General features: G+C 39.2%; 1 protein-coding gene across 1 annotated transcript in view; it reads right to left on the reverse strand.

Annotated features, from left to right (window-relative positions):
* The window catches only part of LOC128382268 (disco-interacting protein 2 homolog C-like), a 60,802-nt gene that overhangs the window by 33,663 nt on the left and 10,336 nt on the right, over nucleotides 1-16,803 (reverse strand). The window contains exons 2-7 of the mRNA XM_053342264.1: nucleotides 10,611-10,682; nucleotides 9,842-9,946; nucleotides 9,127-9,252; nucleotides 5,544-5,741; nucleotides 2,765-2,920; nucleotides 1,203-1,322 (exon numbers count right to left, since the gene is read on the reverse strand). Of these exons, the coding sequence (XP_053198239.1) occupies nucleotides 1,203-1,322; nucleotides 2,765-2,920; nucleotides 5,544-5,741; nucleotides 9,127-9,252; nucleotides 9,842-9,946; nucleotides 10,611-10,682 (777 nt within the window). The remainder of the gene's footprint in view (nucleotides 1-1,202; nucleotides 1,323-2,764; nucleotides 2,921-5,543; nucleotides 5,742-9,126; nucleotides 9,253-9,841; nucleotides 9,947-10,610; nucleotides 10,683-16,803) is intronic.

Below are 16,803 nucleotides of genomic sequence, written 5' to 3' on the forward strand. Positions count from 1 at the left end.
AAAAAATCAATTTTAAGAGGTGTAGTGAGGAAGATAAACACTGTGGTAACTGTCTGAATTATATCATATATCATCATTATGACACTGGGCAGAATTGGTTGGTTGTGAGCTTTACAGTATATACTGTATGACAAATATTGAGTTCATTGTTTGAGTTATGAAGAAGTTGTAGGACCATATAACTGCATACTTTTTCCTCCTTCTTGGACATGTAATATTTATTTATGATGTTTATTTATGAGATGGTTATTTATGTTATTCTTGTTCTTTACTTTCATATTTGAAATAAACATGAACAAGGAAACATTTCAAGATTGCAGATGAGAAATAAAGAGATAGAAAACAGAGCCGACAGACATGACACATGAGACATACAGTATGAGGCTCTTTACACAGACACAAACAATGTTCTGACACTGATGGAAATGCAAGATGTCAAAGTGAGCAACTGTTAACAAGATTAGGTTAAAACCTCGTACAGTCTATGGCTGGACTGTGTATGAAACACTAGAAGGCTTTTAATTTAAAAACGGATACAGGAAGTACTGTAGCAGCATTCAGCCGACCAATGGTTTAACTTCATCGTTCAGTCACGTGTAAATTTCTGGATGATTTTGTAGCACAGTTGAAATCAAAACCAAAATATTTCTACGTTCCTTCTGTGTACACTTCAAGTAGGACCCTTTTCATACGTGGGAAGGATACTTCCTGGCGGGTTTTTAATACAAACACAAAACCCAAAACACTAAAAATGATAAGGACTGATTATTACTTCCTGTATTTCTTTGCATTAGGCTGCCCTCCATCATATCTGCTCAAAAATGCACCAGAATGGACTCTTTACGAAACAAACTAAATAACGATATTTGCATCCATATTACTTCTAATTGATTACACTAACTGCCTGTTGCTGAATACCAAGTACAGTATATGCCCAGCTTTATTTTACATCCTGTTAGACTGACACAAGGACCATTTGGGGTCATCTACTCAACACAAGGTCTGTCTGCTTCTCCACTACTAGCTGTGGATTAAAAGCAAAAAATGCCCAGCAATACATATCCCTAAAAAAAACCTTTCCTGTTGCCTCCCTCTGGACTTTAAAACAAACTCAATGACTCCAAAGTGTGAAGTCACACATCAGGTAATGTAACTAAAGACAGATAGACAGACAGATAGACAGACAGACGACGGCCTCTAACCCTCTAGAAGTTCATCAAAGTCATCGACAAAGAACTCTCGTAGTGGAGGTCTGCGAGGCTGCTTCAGCGTGTTCACGAGCTGCTGGATCTTAGCCGACACACGACTGCTGACTGGGACCCCTACAAGGAAAACCACACGCATGAAGAAATGAATACCATGGCAGCAACAGTAACACCTTCCTTGAGAGTAATAGTAATTTATAGTGAAATGGACTAGAATCAGGCTTGTGATCAGGGCTTTGTATCCTGATAAAGATCGATCATAGAGGTTATTACGGATGCTCTTAAATGTCCTACACGCGTCTCCCAAAGCAGCACTTAAGAGCTACTTAACGTCTGCTGTCTGTGGTGATGAAGATGATGCTGAATACCTTTTAAAGTAACTCCAAGGTTTCAAAAATATACATCATTCTGTCATAATTAGACCTGCTGTGTGTAAGAAAAAGCTAAAAGAAAAAAAAAACACACACACTGTAAATAGAAAGCTGAACATATACCATTAGGAAAAAGACATTTTCGTCATATGAAATAAATATATGAGGGGATAAGAGGGAGAAGTATGCAGTGATGACGAATCATTAGTGAAGATAAAATTCTGTTATCTTAGATTTATCTTCTAATTTCCACATTATCGCTGATTTCATATCAAACATCGCTTAATAAAGAACATCAGTGTTCATGATGAAATTACAGACTTACAAATGAACAATTACAGCTAACGATTATTATCATTACTGATTAATGTGTTGACTGTTTGCTCCATTAATCAATATATTAGTAATCTGATTTATAAAATATCAGAAAATAATGGAGGTCATTGTTTCCCAAAGCCCAAGAGGATATCCTCAAATGTCTTTTTTGTCCCGACCAACAGTCCAAACCCAGAGTTTACTTTATATATTCAGTTTACTGTCATAGAGTACCAAAGAAATCTGAAAATATCCACATTTAAAAAGCTGGAATCAAATAATTTTTTGCTTAAAAAAATAACTGAATGATTAATCGTTTATCATCTTTGTTTCCTCCTGCAGATTTTGGCAGGTTGATGCTCTCAGCCTACTACGAGTATTTAGGAATCGCTCTGTAATTTACAATAATCTCTAAAACCATCTTCAGTTACAAACTACAGAGGTTTGCTGGCTCCAGTCTGACTGAACTGACTACAGTCCAGGCAGCAGACTTCTTTTCTTTTTCTTGAGCTTGCTCTACAGTAAGTGTCCTACAGGCTGTGGTCGCTCTGAGCAGCTCTCTGTTTTTTTACTGTGACTGTGTGATTGTGAAGCGTGCTGGAAAAAAACAGGGAGACGCCTCATCAGCTTTCCTTGAAACACTAAGGAGGAAAAAAAAAAAAAAAGACCAAGCTGTTCATCCAGGGGAGTGACATCAACAGACATAGAGTAATTGGTCAGTTCTCTAAGGCTGTGGTCCAATTTGAGCCCAACTCCTGATAAAAGACTTTCTATTTTTATCAGAGTGTCTTCAGACTCTTTAGTTAGAGGCTCCGGCTGGGATCAGGCCGACACTGTGACGGTGTTTCACACAGTAAAGGTGATTAGTCTTACCGTCGCCTGTCTCCATGCGCTCTGCGTTGCCATACTTCTGCGTGTTCCTTGCAATGGTTCCCATATTGGCCATGTGGTGACGCTCGGTGTGGGAGTGGGACGAATCCGACGAGTAGCCCGTCACATCCGGGGGGGCCGAGTGATTCTCTGGAGGGAGACAGAGAGGGAGAGAGTGAAGCATGCAGATGGAGAGAGAACAGGCAGAAAACAGGCTGACAAACAGGCAAACGGTCAGGGTTAGGGGTGAGTCACCGTTTAGCGTCTACAGGAAATTAAAGACTTTTTGATGGCAGATTAGTTTTTAGTTCATTTGGATCTGAGGTCTGGTGTGACTGGATGGTTATTCAATACAATACCTTATACTTTATAAATTGAAAGTACAGCTGTCCTCTGTGAAATAACATATTTCACCATAACAGATTATAGATCAAATGTATAGAACTGGTTGATTAATCAATACAATCAACAGATTAATCGATAATGAAAATCATTAGTTGCAGCTCTAATTAAAAGCACATTTTATGATACAAGGAGTAAACTGTGTATATACAACTTGCTTTTACAAAGGTCACATTTGACTGTTCATCAACACAAATAAACCGAGACAACAAATCAAATGCTTTCATTAAAAGACTCAAACATGATGAAGCTTGCAAATATTTTTTTCAATGTCTTTAAATCAATATTAAACGGTGTGTAGAGCACACACATCTAAAAACCATTTACAGGTGTCAGATCTTTGTTGAATCAAAATGATGTACTATGTTTGTTTCACGCTGACTTTCTGTCTGACTTTGACCTGTAATCAGTATAAAAACATGTTGTGCACATATCAGAGGTCTATTTGTGACACTCGGCACTCTAATGAAACTTTAGTCTGATAAACACATTTCAACAGCCTGCAGAAATAGGTAAAACCTTTTTAATATATATGTCAGTGTTTCTCCTATAATTGTACAGACCTGTTGGGTCACCAGACCAACATGAAGCTCCGCCAGGCCAAAACGTTTTTTTTAATGCCAAATATCCATTCATTTGGAAATCAATAGCGTTTGGGAGTCTCTATGCAGCAGAAACATGAGTCAACCTCTGTGTCGTTGCCTAGGAAACTTATGGTAGCATAACTCCTTTTAAGAAATAGGGCAGTGCATAATGTGTGTGCGCACACAGTGAGTGGCTGAGTGGGTGAAGGAGTGGCTGAAAAGTGACGGTGAATGTGAGCAGAGGCAAATGTTAGCAGTAAGTTGTAATGGCAGTGAATGTAAAGTAAAGGCTACATAGTGTGTCATTTCATAAATGCTGCAGCGTGTCAAGACCAAGAAAAGTCTTGTCTGTTTTTTCCCGAATTGCTGAAGGCAGTTCTAAAGTTAGCAACAATGAGTTACCATAACCTGACGACGCCTGACAGTCAAAGGGAAACACTGCATGCGTTGGGCAGGACGTACCGTCTGACTCCAGCGGTGGTGGCCATAGCATGTCAGATCCAAACTCGCAGGATCGTCGCAGAGATCCTCCATTCTCTGCCACACTCAGAGCTCCCTTCCTCTTCAGAGACAGGTGTCCGATGCCTTCATGCATACATACAGTACAGTTCAGCTGCTTTACTCTGAGGTTTACACACTGATGCAAAGCTAAAGGTAGCATATCATTGTAAGGATTCTTAGAGCAATAAATAACATTACAAAAAGGAGAGAGACAAGTCAATGTTACAGCATGTTAGGCAGAAACGATCAATGAATAATGAATGAAAATTGATCACAGCATCATAAATGGTGTCAAGATACAGATTGCATTAGGAATCTGAGTGGGAAAATGTCTGTGAAATACTGTACGACCAGTATGTGAATAAAAAAGACACTATGTAATATAAAGATCAAATAAAGAATAATTATCTATCAGAATATTTAGGATTTTATATGCACATCATGTAAAAAGTGCATTCATTCACATTAATAGATTACATTAACTGTGTAAGAGTGTACAGTCTATAAACCTTAAATCTGTAAAACCAGATATATTCATTTTCAACATCTACACTCAAGCTTTGAAGAAGCAGCCTGATAGAGGGTTCCCAGGAGCCCCTCAAATTTGAGGTTCACTATTTTTTGGATATTTGACTAATTGCAAATTTATTTGAGGATAAATGAATTTGTATCACTGAAGAACATAAGCTAAGGCTCACATTGTTGCCATATACTGTATACTGCGATCTCTCTGTAAATATTCCTAAATAAAGTTGATTTTTTAATCTGATCAAACATATGACAGACATACAGAAAGCATGATTCCAGGTATAATTTTCCAGGATAGAAACACTGGACAATTGAATTTGGAGGTTAAAGGAAACAATGAGGTCAGCAGAGAGGAGATCAACAGCAGATTCAAGTCTATGTCTACTAGAGCTGCAATGATGAATCGATTCATCTATTATTTGATTGACAGAAAATAAATCGGCAGCTATATTGATAATTGTCTAATACTTTCAGTCATTTTTCAAGTAAAAATGTGACTATTTACTGTTTGTCCTTGTCATACATGACAGTAAAGTGTTAAAGAGGGCAGTTTTAGACTAACAGGTGCAGATTTGAAATTATAAATACACACACACAAAAACACACACACACACACACACACACACACACAAGAACACACACACTGAGTCCAACCAACCGAGTGAGAAGCAATAAACTCTTACCATGGTGTGACTGTGACAGGTGGCTCTGCTGGTGGTGCGACTGGCCCAGGTGCGTGTGTGCCAGGTGCGTGTGTGCCAGGTGCGAGTGCGAGATGTGCGTGTGCGCCAGCGAGTCGGCCAGACGCCCGGCGTTACCGCTGCCTCCACTCTGCGTGGACGAGGACGAGGAGGAGGTGGAGCCCAGGTGGGCGGGGCCTAACTGGGAAGGGCGGCTCATCCAGTGCTCCATTCCCGACATGTCGTCACCTGGCCCCGCCTCCTCCTCTGAGCCCGACGACGAGTCTGAGCACAGGGGGGACAGGCCTAGTGAGAGTCAGTAACCGCCGTTATTTGTTAACAGAACAACATTAACACATCATCATGTAAGACAATGACACTGATTGACACAGATGTTTACAGTAAGAAACACTGAGCTGGGTTACTTTTTTGGCATATTATATTCAGCAACATAAAATAAAACAGTTCTGCGTGTCTAAATGTGGATAAACCAGATCAAAAATGTGTCAGGAGAAAAGAAAAGTTGTGTTTACATATCGAGCAATGCAAACCTGCCATGTTTGGGAAAGAATTTAAAAAGGGTTGTTTTAGTAAAGACTTTGAATCCATCCCAAAACCCACACTTAAACTTTAATGCTGTGATGTTTACAGTCAAGTGGCCACTTGTGTGATGAATTTCAGGTATCTGCAGCAGTGCCAAAGTGCTTGTTTAGACTGTAAAAGTGTAGAGGTTCATCAGAGCTCAGTGCTTGATTAATGAGGCCATTCTGTGGCTCATGAAATACAATACTGTACTATGAATCAGTGGAGCTCATACATATGTGTTGGTTTTAGCAGGTACAATCAACCATATAGTATTATGACAGGAATGATACAATTAAGATATTATATGGAGGTATCTAGAAGCGTGCAGGTCTACTGTACATGAAACTGCACAAAAAACTATTAAGGAAGTATCCGCTAAAAAACTGAAGGAACACATCTCTTAAAAGTGTTAATCATGATTTATTATTCTTATCAGTGTCGACAAGAAGAACCCATCTGTGGAGGTAATAACAATTTCATCTTTGCACATCAATAATAAACGTTAAACACTAAATCCATTATGCTGCAACTTCTTCATGTCTGTTTAGTTGATCCTAAAACCAGCTTTTCAGTGTATTAACACCAACAGCTGGACTTGTGTGACGCAGCAGACAGTGATGAATTGTGGGATACATTTGGCTCTAAATACATCATCTAAGTGGGATTGGAAGGAGAGTGAGTCAGGTGTAGTTTATTCTGTTATTTATCTACATTAAACACATATATGAAGCCCCCTACTGTGAGGAGGGAGATACCAGACTGTACACAGAAGCATCTTTTATGGCTGATAATACTTAAAGTAACATCTGAAACAGTTTAATACTAGTTTACATACCATACTTAAGTGCATCAGTATCATCAGTGTGGATAATGAGATAGACCCTTACTACTACCTGCAAAAGTAATATCTAACTTATGAATTCTGTTATTATCTACTATTATTGAGCTTTATATCATCTATATAACGCTGTTGCTTTCCCTGTTTGGGTTACATTTTTACACACAAACTTCAACTATATGAGGAAGACTTAACAATGGAAAAGTCAATGCAAAAGTTCACCCAAACCTATATAACTGAACTATTCAATTAAAAAGACAGAGTATCTATACGGTACGATCATGGCGATATCAGTTTCAATTTCACCTCAGACTCAAGGACACATATCTTCAGGACTGGCATGATGAGGTTTATAATAAACCTGCAGCGCAACGGGTACAAATCCCTGCAGCCAGATTCCAACATCTTATCGAAACGATAGGTTCACAATTTTTAACAAGAGTCAGGAGCCCAACTGAACATTGAAACCGTTTTTTCTTGCTGTAATCATTCCTCCTGCTCATACTGACCATTAGAACCATTCATAATGCACTTAGTAAGTAATGGAGGCCAAATTCCCCCAAAAATGCAAATATGTATTTAAAAGATTATCTGAAGCTAATATGAAGCTTCAGCTGTACAAATGAGTCAAATCAAGTCTTTTTAATGCCAAAGTCCCTCTTTTTGTTACTATTCTTCCACCACAACTCAACAGTGAAACACAAATAGGGAATTTGATGCTACAAAGACTGTAAATGTGGCAGACATCCACTTGATATGACTAACTGAGACTGCTGAAGCCTCATATAAGCTTTGCATCCATTTTTACACTTACTGTACTTACACTTACACTGAAAGCATCTTTTAATATTCAGTATAAACAGGAAGAATGATTACAGTGAGGACACCTGACTGCTATTTGAAGACACACAAACTGTGAACATATCCTTTAATGCTGAGTGTTTTGGACTGACATGTTCACCTATCACATGTGGGTGGGGTGACCTGGTGTCTTTATACTTTTGACCATATAGGGTAAGTAAACCTATGGGGTAGGTAAGGTCAGTAAACACTGTCCGTAACCATTTATATCCACATCTGTATCTGATACTCTTAATTGGATATTTATATGTAATTGTCTCAGTTCATTAACAAAATGCTTCAAAGGCAGCAGATCATGAGTCACCACTTTTCACCACTGGGGTTTTATGACCTCTAACTGACAGACTGCAGGCTCCTGAGCTTGCAGCCCCAAAATGTCAATAATTAGTCAGCTTAAGTAGCGCAGCCACAAGAACGGAAACCTGTTCGAACTGGCTTCAGGCTGCAGAAAGCAGAGTTTACCTCTTTAAATTGGAGTTAATTATCTGAACACAGCTGATTAGGCAGAGGAAGGCTCATTAGTTATCAGTCAATGTGAACAGAAATCTTAAGTTTAGCTAACGTGACTGGCAGATTCAAACTTTTCCCAAAAGAGTGATGGAGGGTGTTGTAGGGAAAACATGATAAGAGTTTTCAGGTGCGTGAGGCTTGGGGCAGATGTCAGGTTTTGCGTAAGAGATTTCTCAAAGGTTAAAAAGCAAATTATCAGTGAACAAAGTTATTACATTTCCTTCATTAAAATTCAATCAACGGCAAAATTATGCTTTCAACTCTGATTATGTTCAATCTAATGAGCTCATATTGGAGGTAAAGGTCAACTTCGCTATCCCATTTCAGCCAGCGTCTGCTTGTGGTCACAGAGTGCACAAAACATTGAAAAGTTGCTAATAATCAGTATTTTTCCAATTGCTGATGGCTGACTGCAGCATTACAACTGTGTGTGGTTTGTTTTTGCTGTAAGTCTGTCAGCGGGTTTCTGTACCTCAGAAAATGTGCGTGTGTGCAGTTTTTTAGTGAAATGAGTGTGTTTCTGTCAGAACTCAAAACGTCTGAGAACCAGAGACGCAGCATTACAGCATAATCCTGTCTGGGCACAGGGCAGCTGCTATGGGGTCAAATTTTAGGCTTAATACAACCCAGTGCAGTTCAGATAACCACTGTGTGCGTGTGTCTGTGTGTGTGTGTGTGTGTGTGTGTGTGTGTGTGTGTGTGTGTGTGATGATTTGTGGGTGTTTGTCTGTGTAAGAAGAAAATAGTTTATTATTCCCTTTTCCTCTCTCTTCTTCCTTCTTTTGTGCAACTATTTCAAAGTCTTAGAAGATGGATGTACTTTCGTAGTATGTGCTAAACAACAATTAATGTGTGTTTTTGTATATGTCTCATCACCTGGAGGCGTGTATGCATCCATGGAGGTCTGCACCACCAGCGAACGTCTTTTGGAAGGCATGGGCACAGCCACCTTCCTCTCCACATGTCGTGCCAATACGGCTTGCACCGCCTCGGTGTGGACGTCTTCGAAGGGATACAGAGAGAGAAAGAGTGATGTAACACAGAGGTAGAAATGAAACTTTCCTGGCTGAGTGCACAGTTTTTATGCTGGAGCTAATCTTAGTGGTTTATTTAAACATCAATGAAAGGACAGATATTTCAATTCTTGGAAAACAACATACTGTAGCTGAAGTAGTGAAGAAGTGACAATGAATAAGACTAGTAAAATATCAATAAAAACAACTATAACTGGCAAAAAGAATCAATGTTCAACTGATGCATATTATTTCTAATTTATTGAGTGGTGTTTAATGTTGGTTCAATACTTTATAATAATATAATAATAATAATTGAAACCTACAATAACTGATTTTTTGCCCACTTTGAGTTTTCATCAGAAACAAGCAGTGAACACCCTAACCCTAACACTGACTTGTTATCACCTTATAAGCTAATATGTTGAAGTTGTTTGCAAACAGCTGATTATTTCCACATTCAGCAGTTACAGAGAAACATCATCATTCATTTCTGTCACACCTGCTGAGTGTAAGTCTCTCAATATTCACTCTCTTTTAGCTTGTCTCTGTTTTTCCGATCAGTGGGGGTCTTGTACCTGATCGGTAGCGTTCGTCTCTCGTGCCAGAAGTTCGCCGCCGGTGGAAACGGGCAGCAGCGGGAGGGCCAAGCGGGGCCCTGTGAGACATGGGACCCTCCATTCCTACAGAGGCAAGTGGACAAGCAGGCAGACAGATACACGCACGCACACACACATATATAGACAAACACACACACAGGCACACACACAGGCACATACACGTTTCACAAAAAGCAATAGATACAGTGCGAAAAAGAAAACAAACATGGAGATGATTGGATTCGGCAGAAAAATCATATTTTTCTGACTTCAGAAAATGAAATAATTCAAAAAAATAACATAAAATAAAATAATGTGATAACTGTAATGCTGCCTTCTGAAAATATCCACCATGTCCCTCAGTAATTCATGACCCAGCTACACCTATCGTACGTTCCTGTGATAAATGATGAAGATAAACCAGAGTGTGTGATGGATGCGTGTGTGTTTTAGTTGCAGTGTGTGTGTTTTAGTTGCTGTGTATGTGTGTGTGTACCTGTGTGTGTGTGTAGGCAACGAGCAGTGACTACGGCACGTTCAGATACAGAGGAGAGGGCCCAAGCTGAGCTCTAGGGAGTCTTAACCTACATTCGCTAATGGCAGCAGCTGAAGACTGGATCGACTGAGTACAGTATAATCGCATCTGTATTCGTCATGATACTCATGATCGATACTCCCGGAGCTGAGTATCGAATATTTTATCTGAGGGCGAGGTGTGTGTGGCGGAGGTCAGAGGTTGCTAAATTACCTCCAGCATGTGGGACATATGCCCTGATCAGCTTGGACCTCTTCTTCTCATAACCCTTCTGAGTGATGTCCCCTGCAAACAAATAGAGATAGAGAGTGAGAGAGAGAGCCAGTGACGGCTATGCGGGATGTTTTTTTTTAATAAAATTAATCAATAAAATTAATTTCATTCATCTGTTGTTATGATGTCAAATTGCAATTTTCAATATTAAGTTTGAGTTTGGCTGGATACACTTGTCGCATGTCACCGCACCTCCTCTGTCTCTCTCAATCATTTCATTTCTAGACTGTTAATTAAAGATAAAAATGAAATAAATAAAAAATACATAAATAAAAATGTGATGAATAATGATGGAAATGAAAAATGTGCAATACAGAATAATGTAAAGCTTCACATGGATTGTTCAACAGTTTTCTTCGACTCATTTTATGAAAGCTCTTTCTAGTGTTCAACCATATCAGATGGCGTACATCAGCAGATGAAAGCTCCAGAAAAGATGAATGAAATGACCTTGAGCTGTTTGCTGGTTTATCAAACCGCTGTATCCAAGGTCAAGACCGAACTTCAACATGAAAAGTCAGAAAAGTGCTACAGATTAAATTAAAAGCAGTATGTCAACATACTGTATAATCTCCATGACAACCAACCGAGCCACCTTCAGAAACCTTCAGAATCTTTTAAGTAGAGCTGGGATTTTTTGACCATTGATCACTTTCATACTTTCTTGCAGGATGTTAACAATTAATATCCATAACACACACACACAAATAAAAAAATGTTTTCTTTTCAATCCCTCCATCAAGCAAGTGTTATCACTGTCCTCCTCTCTGAGAACAGATGTCTGCTGCGGCCCAAAACAACACTTTGAGAGCACTGAAAGTAAACCAGAGCAGTAAAGTTGCAGCAATGAGCTGAAACTCACTCTAAAGCTCCGTAAAGAGGTGGGAAGCTGCAGCGTCTCTGTAGGTTCATCAGAACAAGAGACATATCTGTGCGATACAAATCATAATTGAAGCCTTTTCATATCCAGATAATGTTACACATCATGGTATAGCACACTTTCTATAAATTCAATGAATTTCTGGTACATGTCAATACTTTCATACTGAAACCACATCCATGCGACAGGAATAGCCCCTCTGTAGGGTACAAGCTTCATTGTCTCTCCTCTGCTGCTCTGCATGCAACACACACACACACACACACACACACACACACACACAGGACTCTGAGGCCCGCCCTCACTGAACCATTAATCAATTAACCACAAATTAGCTAAATAACATACATAGTTATTTACTCAGTGTGAGTCTCTACTGCGTCTTGCTGTCATTTATAGTTGCACTACTCTCCTCTGCTCTCTGAACCCTCCATGTGTGCTGCACACAGCGCAGCAGAGGAGAGACAGTGAACCAGGTGAAGAAACCACGCTGACAACAACTATACTTGTAACTTAACTGTTATTGCAATAAAACCTTTACCAAGTAAAAAGCCAAGAAGAGTCATTTATGATTTTTTATATTTTTGCCAACCAGTTTGGCTAAGTAACTCTTTTCGTTCGGTCTGTTTTGAGTCTCCATGGTAACTATTGTTGCTGACACAAACTCCCTTGTACTTTTTCTGGGCTCCTGTGACCCCGAGAAGTTTCCCAGGAAAGACAAAGCATTCATGATCTGGTCAGAGGCTGAATTGACTTTGTTTTACATCAGTATCTTGAAACTTCCTGATAAACAGGTGGAATTTTACCATCAGAGGATTTTACTTGTCATGAGATGAAATGTGATGTTAACAATTAGTAAGGTGGACTGTTAAGATCAGTGGCAGCAGCAGAGATGGGAGGACAAAGGTCAGCGTGGAGGGCCGGCCATGGAGAAACTCATTACAATCCCTGAGGGGGGGAGGTGTTCACTGCCTAGGCGACCCCTGCCATCCCCCCTCCTTTCACAACCACCACCTGTCAATCACAGCACCCCAGGGTCCTCGCAACAGGTCTAATATGGGCTAATACCTCCTTGTTTGTCCTCATTAAATGCTGCTAAACTGCCTCACACCAGTTTGCTAATTATTGATTGGTATTGGATTGCTCTAGAAAGGTTTTACTCACCGAAAATACCAAAACTAAACAAAATCAGATGAAACTGTGAAACACTACCAGCAAAATAAGCATGTAAGCATGCTGACATTCAATATGCTTGTAAACGTAACCACACTGTTGAGTTTTAAAATGTTACTCTCCTCGAAACATGTGGAAATGATTTACAAATGAGGGTTTGACCTCACTAACAGATGTGTCTGCGTTATGAAGAAGTAAACATTAATTTTAGAAGTATAAGCGCTAGTGATATTTTAGATTTTCTCTGATGTGAATAAATCCCATGAAGACACCACAACCAACAACATGCCCCTGCAATTAAGGCTGAAACTAACTAATTATTGTCACTATTGGTTAATCTGTTGAGTATTTTAGACGTTTGACTCATAAAATGTCTGAAAATGATGAGACTTGTTGATCACTGTATCCCAAAGCCCAAGATGACGTCCTCAAATGTCTTGTTTTGTCCAACACCCACAGATATTCAAATAGTTGCAGCTCTACTCTAAATACTTTCTGACTTTGCTACTGAATTTGTAAATCAGTTCACAAATATACAGTTTCCTAAAACAGCCAGCCACTGTAGTTCTTAGCAAATGTTACAGCGACTCAAACACTGCATTTGTTTGGGACTATTTTAAGCGGCGGATGAATCCACATTCGTTGGTCTAATGAGTATTTCTGGCTGCAGGACGGTGTGTGTGGGATAAGGTCTAAATAAACTGCAGAGTGTGTGTTCATGCTGATGAAGGAACATGTCACCGAGTACAGCGGAGTGACTCACTGATGTATTTTTAATAGTTTTTGGACAACAGCGGAGCTATACAGCACAGACAAATAAGATATATCACGGACATTACTTGTTAGTGGACCAATTCATTATTTGTCTTTTTAAAAAAATAATTAGAGCCGCAATGATTTGTTGATTAATCTATTAGTTTACTGCCAGAAAATTAACTGGCAGCTTATATTGATGATTTATTCATTATTGAAGTCTTTTTTTAAGCAAAAATGCCCAAAATGATCTGGTTCCAGCTTCTCCAGTGTGGTTTTATTTCTCTCTTAAGTGAACATCTTTGGTGTTTAGATCTCACCTAGGAGGTATGGAAAATATGATGGACATTTCCATTTTTCTAATTATATTTATAGACGAAACAATTCACTGACAATAAAAATAATTGTTATTTGCAGACCTTTTTTAACTATCAACAGACTTATCCTTTGACTGACTGCAAACTTCCATCTTAACCTTCCATCTAAAGTAAAAACATCTGCTTACAGGGCAAGAAAGATGCTCCTTTTTTCCAGCTATCAGTTTGTTTAAAAACTGCGAATCACTTGTTGTTTTGTAGTTGCTCGTAAGTTGCCCTTTTCAAGCTGTTGTTGTTGTTCCATTTGAAATAAATGAAATTATCACACCTGAGTGGAAACTGTTACTCAATCTGCCAAAAGATGAACTCAGCTGTTTGCATACAGATTGTTTTTCTTGGGGCTCGAGGGCAAAGATGCAGTCGTGCATTTATGCATCCAAACAAATTACCGCTGGAACAAATATTGAAAAGTTTCCATTTCAAAACTATAATTGCAGCAGATCCAGTTTCCAAAAGAAACCTCTTTGAGTCAAACAATATGTTCCTGAGGAAGTCTGCAGACTACAAATCAAGCTCACAGATCTCCACTCTCCAACTCAAACGTACAAAATAGTGCTGAATTGTTCGATTGGAAACAAAACACACAGTTTGGAACAGGTCCGAAGTGAGAGACTGAATAACATGTGGCTGAAAAAAGAAAGAAAGAAAGAAAGAAAGAAAGAAAGAAAGAAAGAAAGAAAGAAAGAAAACAATGAGCGTCAGGTCAGACAGAAGAAGGACAGATGGACAAATAGATGAAAAGATAGATTGATTGGTAGACGGGCAGATAATTATATTATATTATATTATATTATATTGTATGTATGTATGTATGTATGTATGTATGTATGTATGTATGTATGTATGTATGTATGTATGTATGTATGTATGTATGTATGTATGTATGTATGTATGTATATATATATATATACACATATATGTGTATAGATAGATAGATAGATAGATAGATTTGATCTTGTGAGAGACAGAGAAAGAGAAGAGTATGTGTTTCACAATCTGACCATGGAGAATGGCCAGAACATCTGGGTCCAATCTGCTCATCTGTGCTGCGCCGCTGTGTGTGTGTGTGTGTGTCTGTGTGTGTGTGTTATATCAGGCCTTTTCTCAGATCAACCGCAACATAACAACATTCCTGCTTCTTCTTTTCTCGCTCTCTCTCCCTCTCACACACACACTCACACATGGTCCATGGGGAGACGCCATCTTCCACTCGCAGCGCAGCCGAGCAGGGAGGGAGTTGCCTAGCAACGGTTCTCCTGGAGAAGGCCTGAGACGGCCATCTTGGATTTGGAGCGTCAGATGTGAGAAGTGGGCTAATGATACCTGCCAGGGTGAGTGCATATGTTTGTGACTGAGATGTGTGTGTGGGCATGAGTGTGTGTGTGTGTGTGCGTGTCGTACCGTGTGTCTGTATTGGCAGTCTAATTACTTTCCTCCTTCTCGGCGCTCCCTCTCCTCCCTGCTCTCTGACACTCGGCTGTTTTAATGGCACACAGCTGAGAGAGAATCGATAGCGGCCGACTGCAGATTGGAGTTTTTCCGCCCGCTGAGATTGTGTAGCCCAAAGGTCTGAGCTTTCAGCGCCACTAAAAACTCTGTGAAAACTCATTTTGGCAGGTTCACCGCAAACCCGTGCAGTCGTCTGAAGTAAACATATTGTTCCTGATTTCTCTGACTCAAGTCGTGCTTCTCTAGCAGCACAACATTATATCCATCCTTCGGTTTTTCCACCAGTTTGCACCCAAAAATGACCCCAGAATGTGACTAAAGCTGCAACCACTGATTATTTCCATCTGCTCTGCTTATTTATTTCATCAGGAAATATCAGACCAACAGCCCAAAAAGACAGAAATCATAGAAAACCAGCAAATATTCACATTTGAGAAGCTGATTTTTTTCAGTATTTTGGCTTAAAATGACTTAAATGATTAGCGAGAATCTTTTTACATCAGTCGACTCAATTAATCACTAATCTTTTGCTTTCAACTGAATGTTAATAAGATGATAAGGGCTGGGTATTAAACTGACTGGATGTATGTCTGACACCAAGCATCAAAACTAACTTGAGTGGTTAAAACTGGCTCTGTATGTCTGGTGCTCGTCTTTGATCAGAGTTATTGATTTTTGTAGACTTGCGGTTTTTCGAAGAAACCAAACAGGGGGGTATCTGAGCCACAACTTCAGTATTGGATAATTTGAAATGACACCCAACTCCATATGTAATGTTTGATGCATTCTGGGAGTTATTCTATGACCAAATGTTTTCATTTTTACCAGATTTTTTACACAAACCCCAACACGTCCTTCCTTGTGGTCTGCCTCCCTCCTCTGTGATGGATTTCAAACATGTGGAAATTCCTTCTTTGATTCTGAGGGATTAATATTAAAACTTGACATTTAACTGTGGGTGGTTATGATTTCAAAAACAATTTCTGCTTCAAACAAACATGTTTACCAAAATGTAACCTAGGACTGAATTTCTGGTCAGTTGGAATCTTCTTTACTTATTCTTCTTTGACAGAAGTCCTGATTCAATTTAAAGTTTCATCAGTAACACGTTTCTTTGTCATTTTTAGTCAAAATAGCAAACATTAGCAGGTTTCAGCCTTCCAAATGTGACAATTAAGTATTTTTCTTTGTCATACATGACAGTAAACTGCATATTTGGACAAACTGAGACATCTAAAGACGTCACGTATGACTCTGGGGAATAAAATTTAAAATAATAAACATGATAATCATTAGTCACACAGCCTTGAACACTCATATCAAACAATTTCAAATCATGTGAAGCTGCAGGACGTGTTGTCAGGAGGAAGAAGACACTGAAACACACACATACCATCACATACAGTTGATTTGTAACTCTTTTGAAGTGTTTTCATGATGTATTTTTACTACAAAGAGAAAAGAGATGAATACCAATCTACACTGCGCCACCACCCCCTTC

Source organism: Scomber japonicus, chromosome 21 (assembly GCF_027409825.1).
Source record: "Scomber japonicus isolate fScoJap1 chromosome 21, fScoJap1.pri, whole genome shotgun sequence".
NCBI lineage: Eukaryota > Metazoa > Chordata > Actinopteri > Scombriformes > Scombridae > Scomber > Scomber japonicus.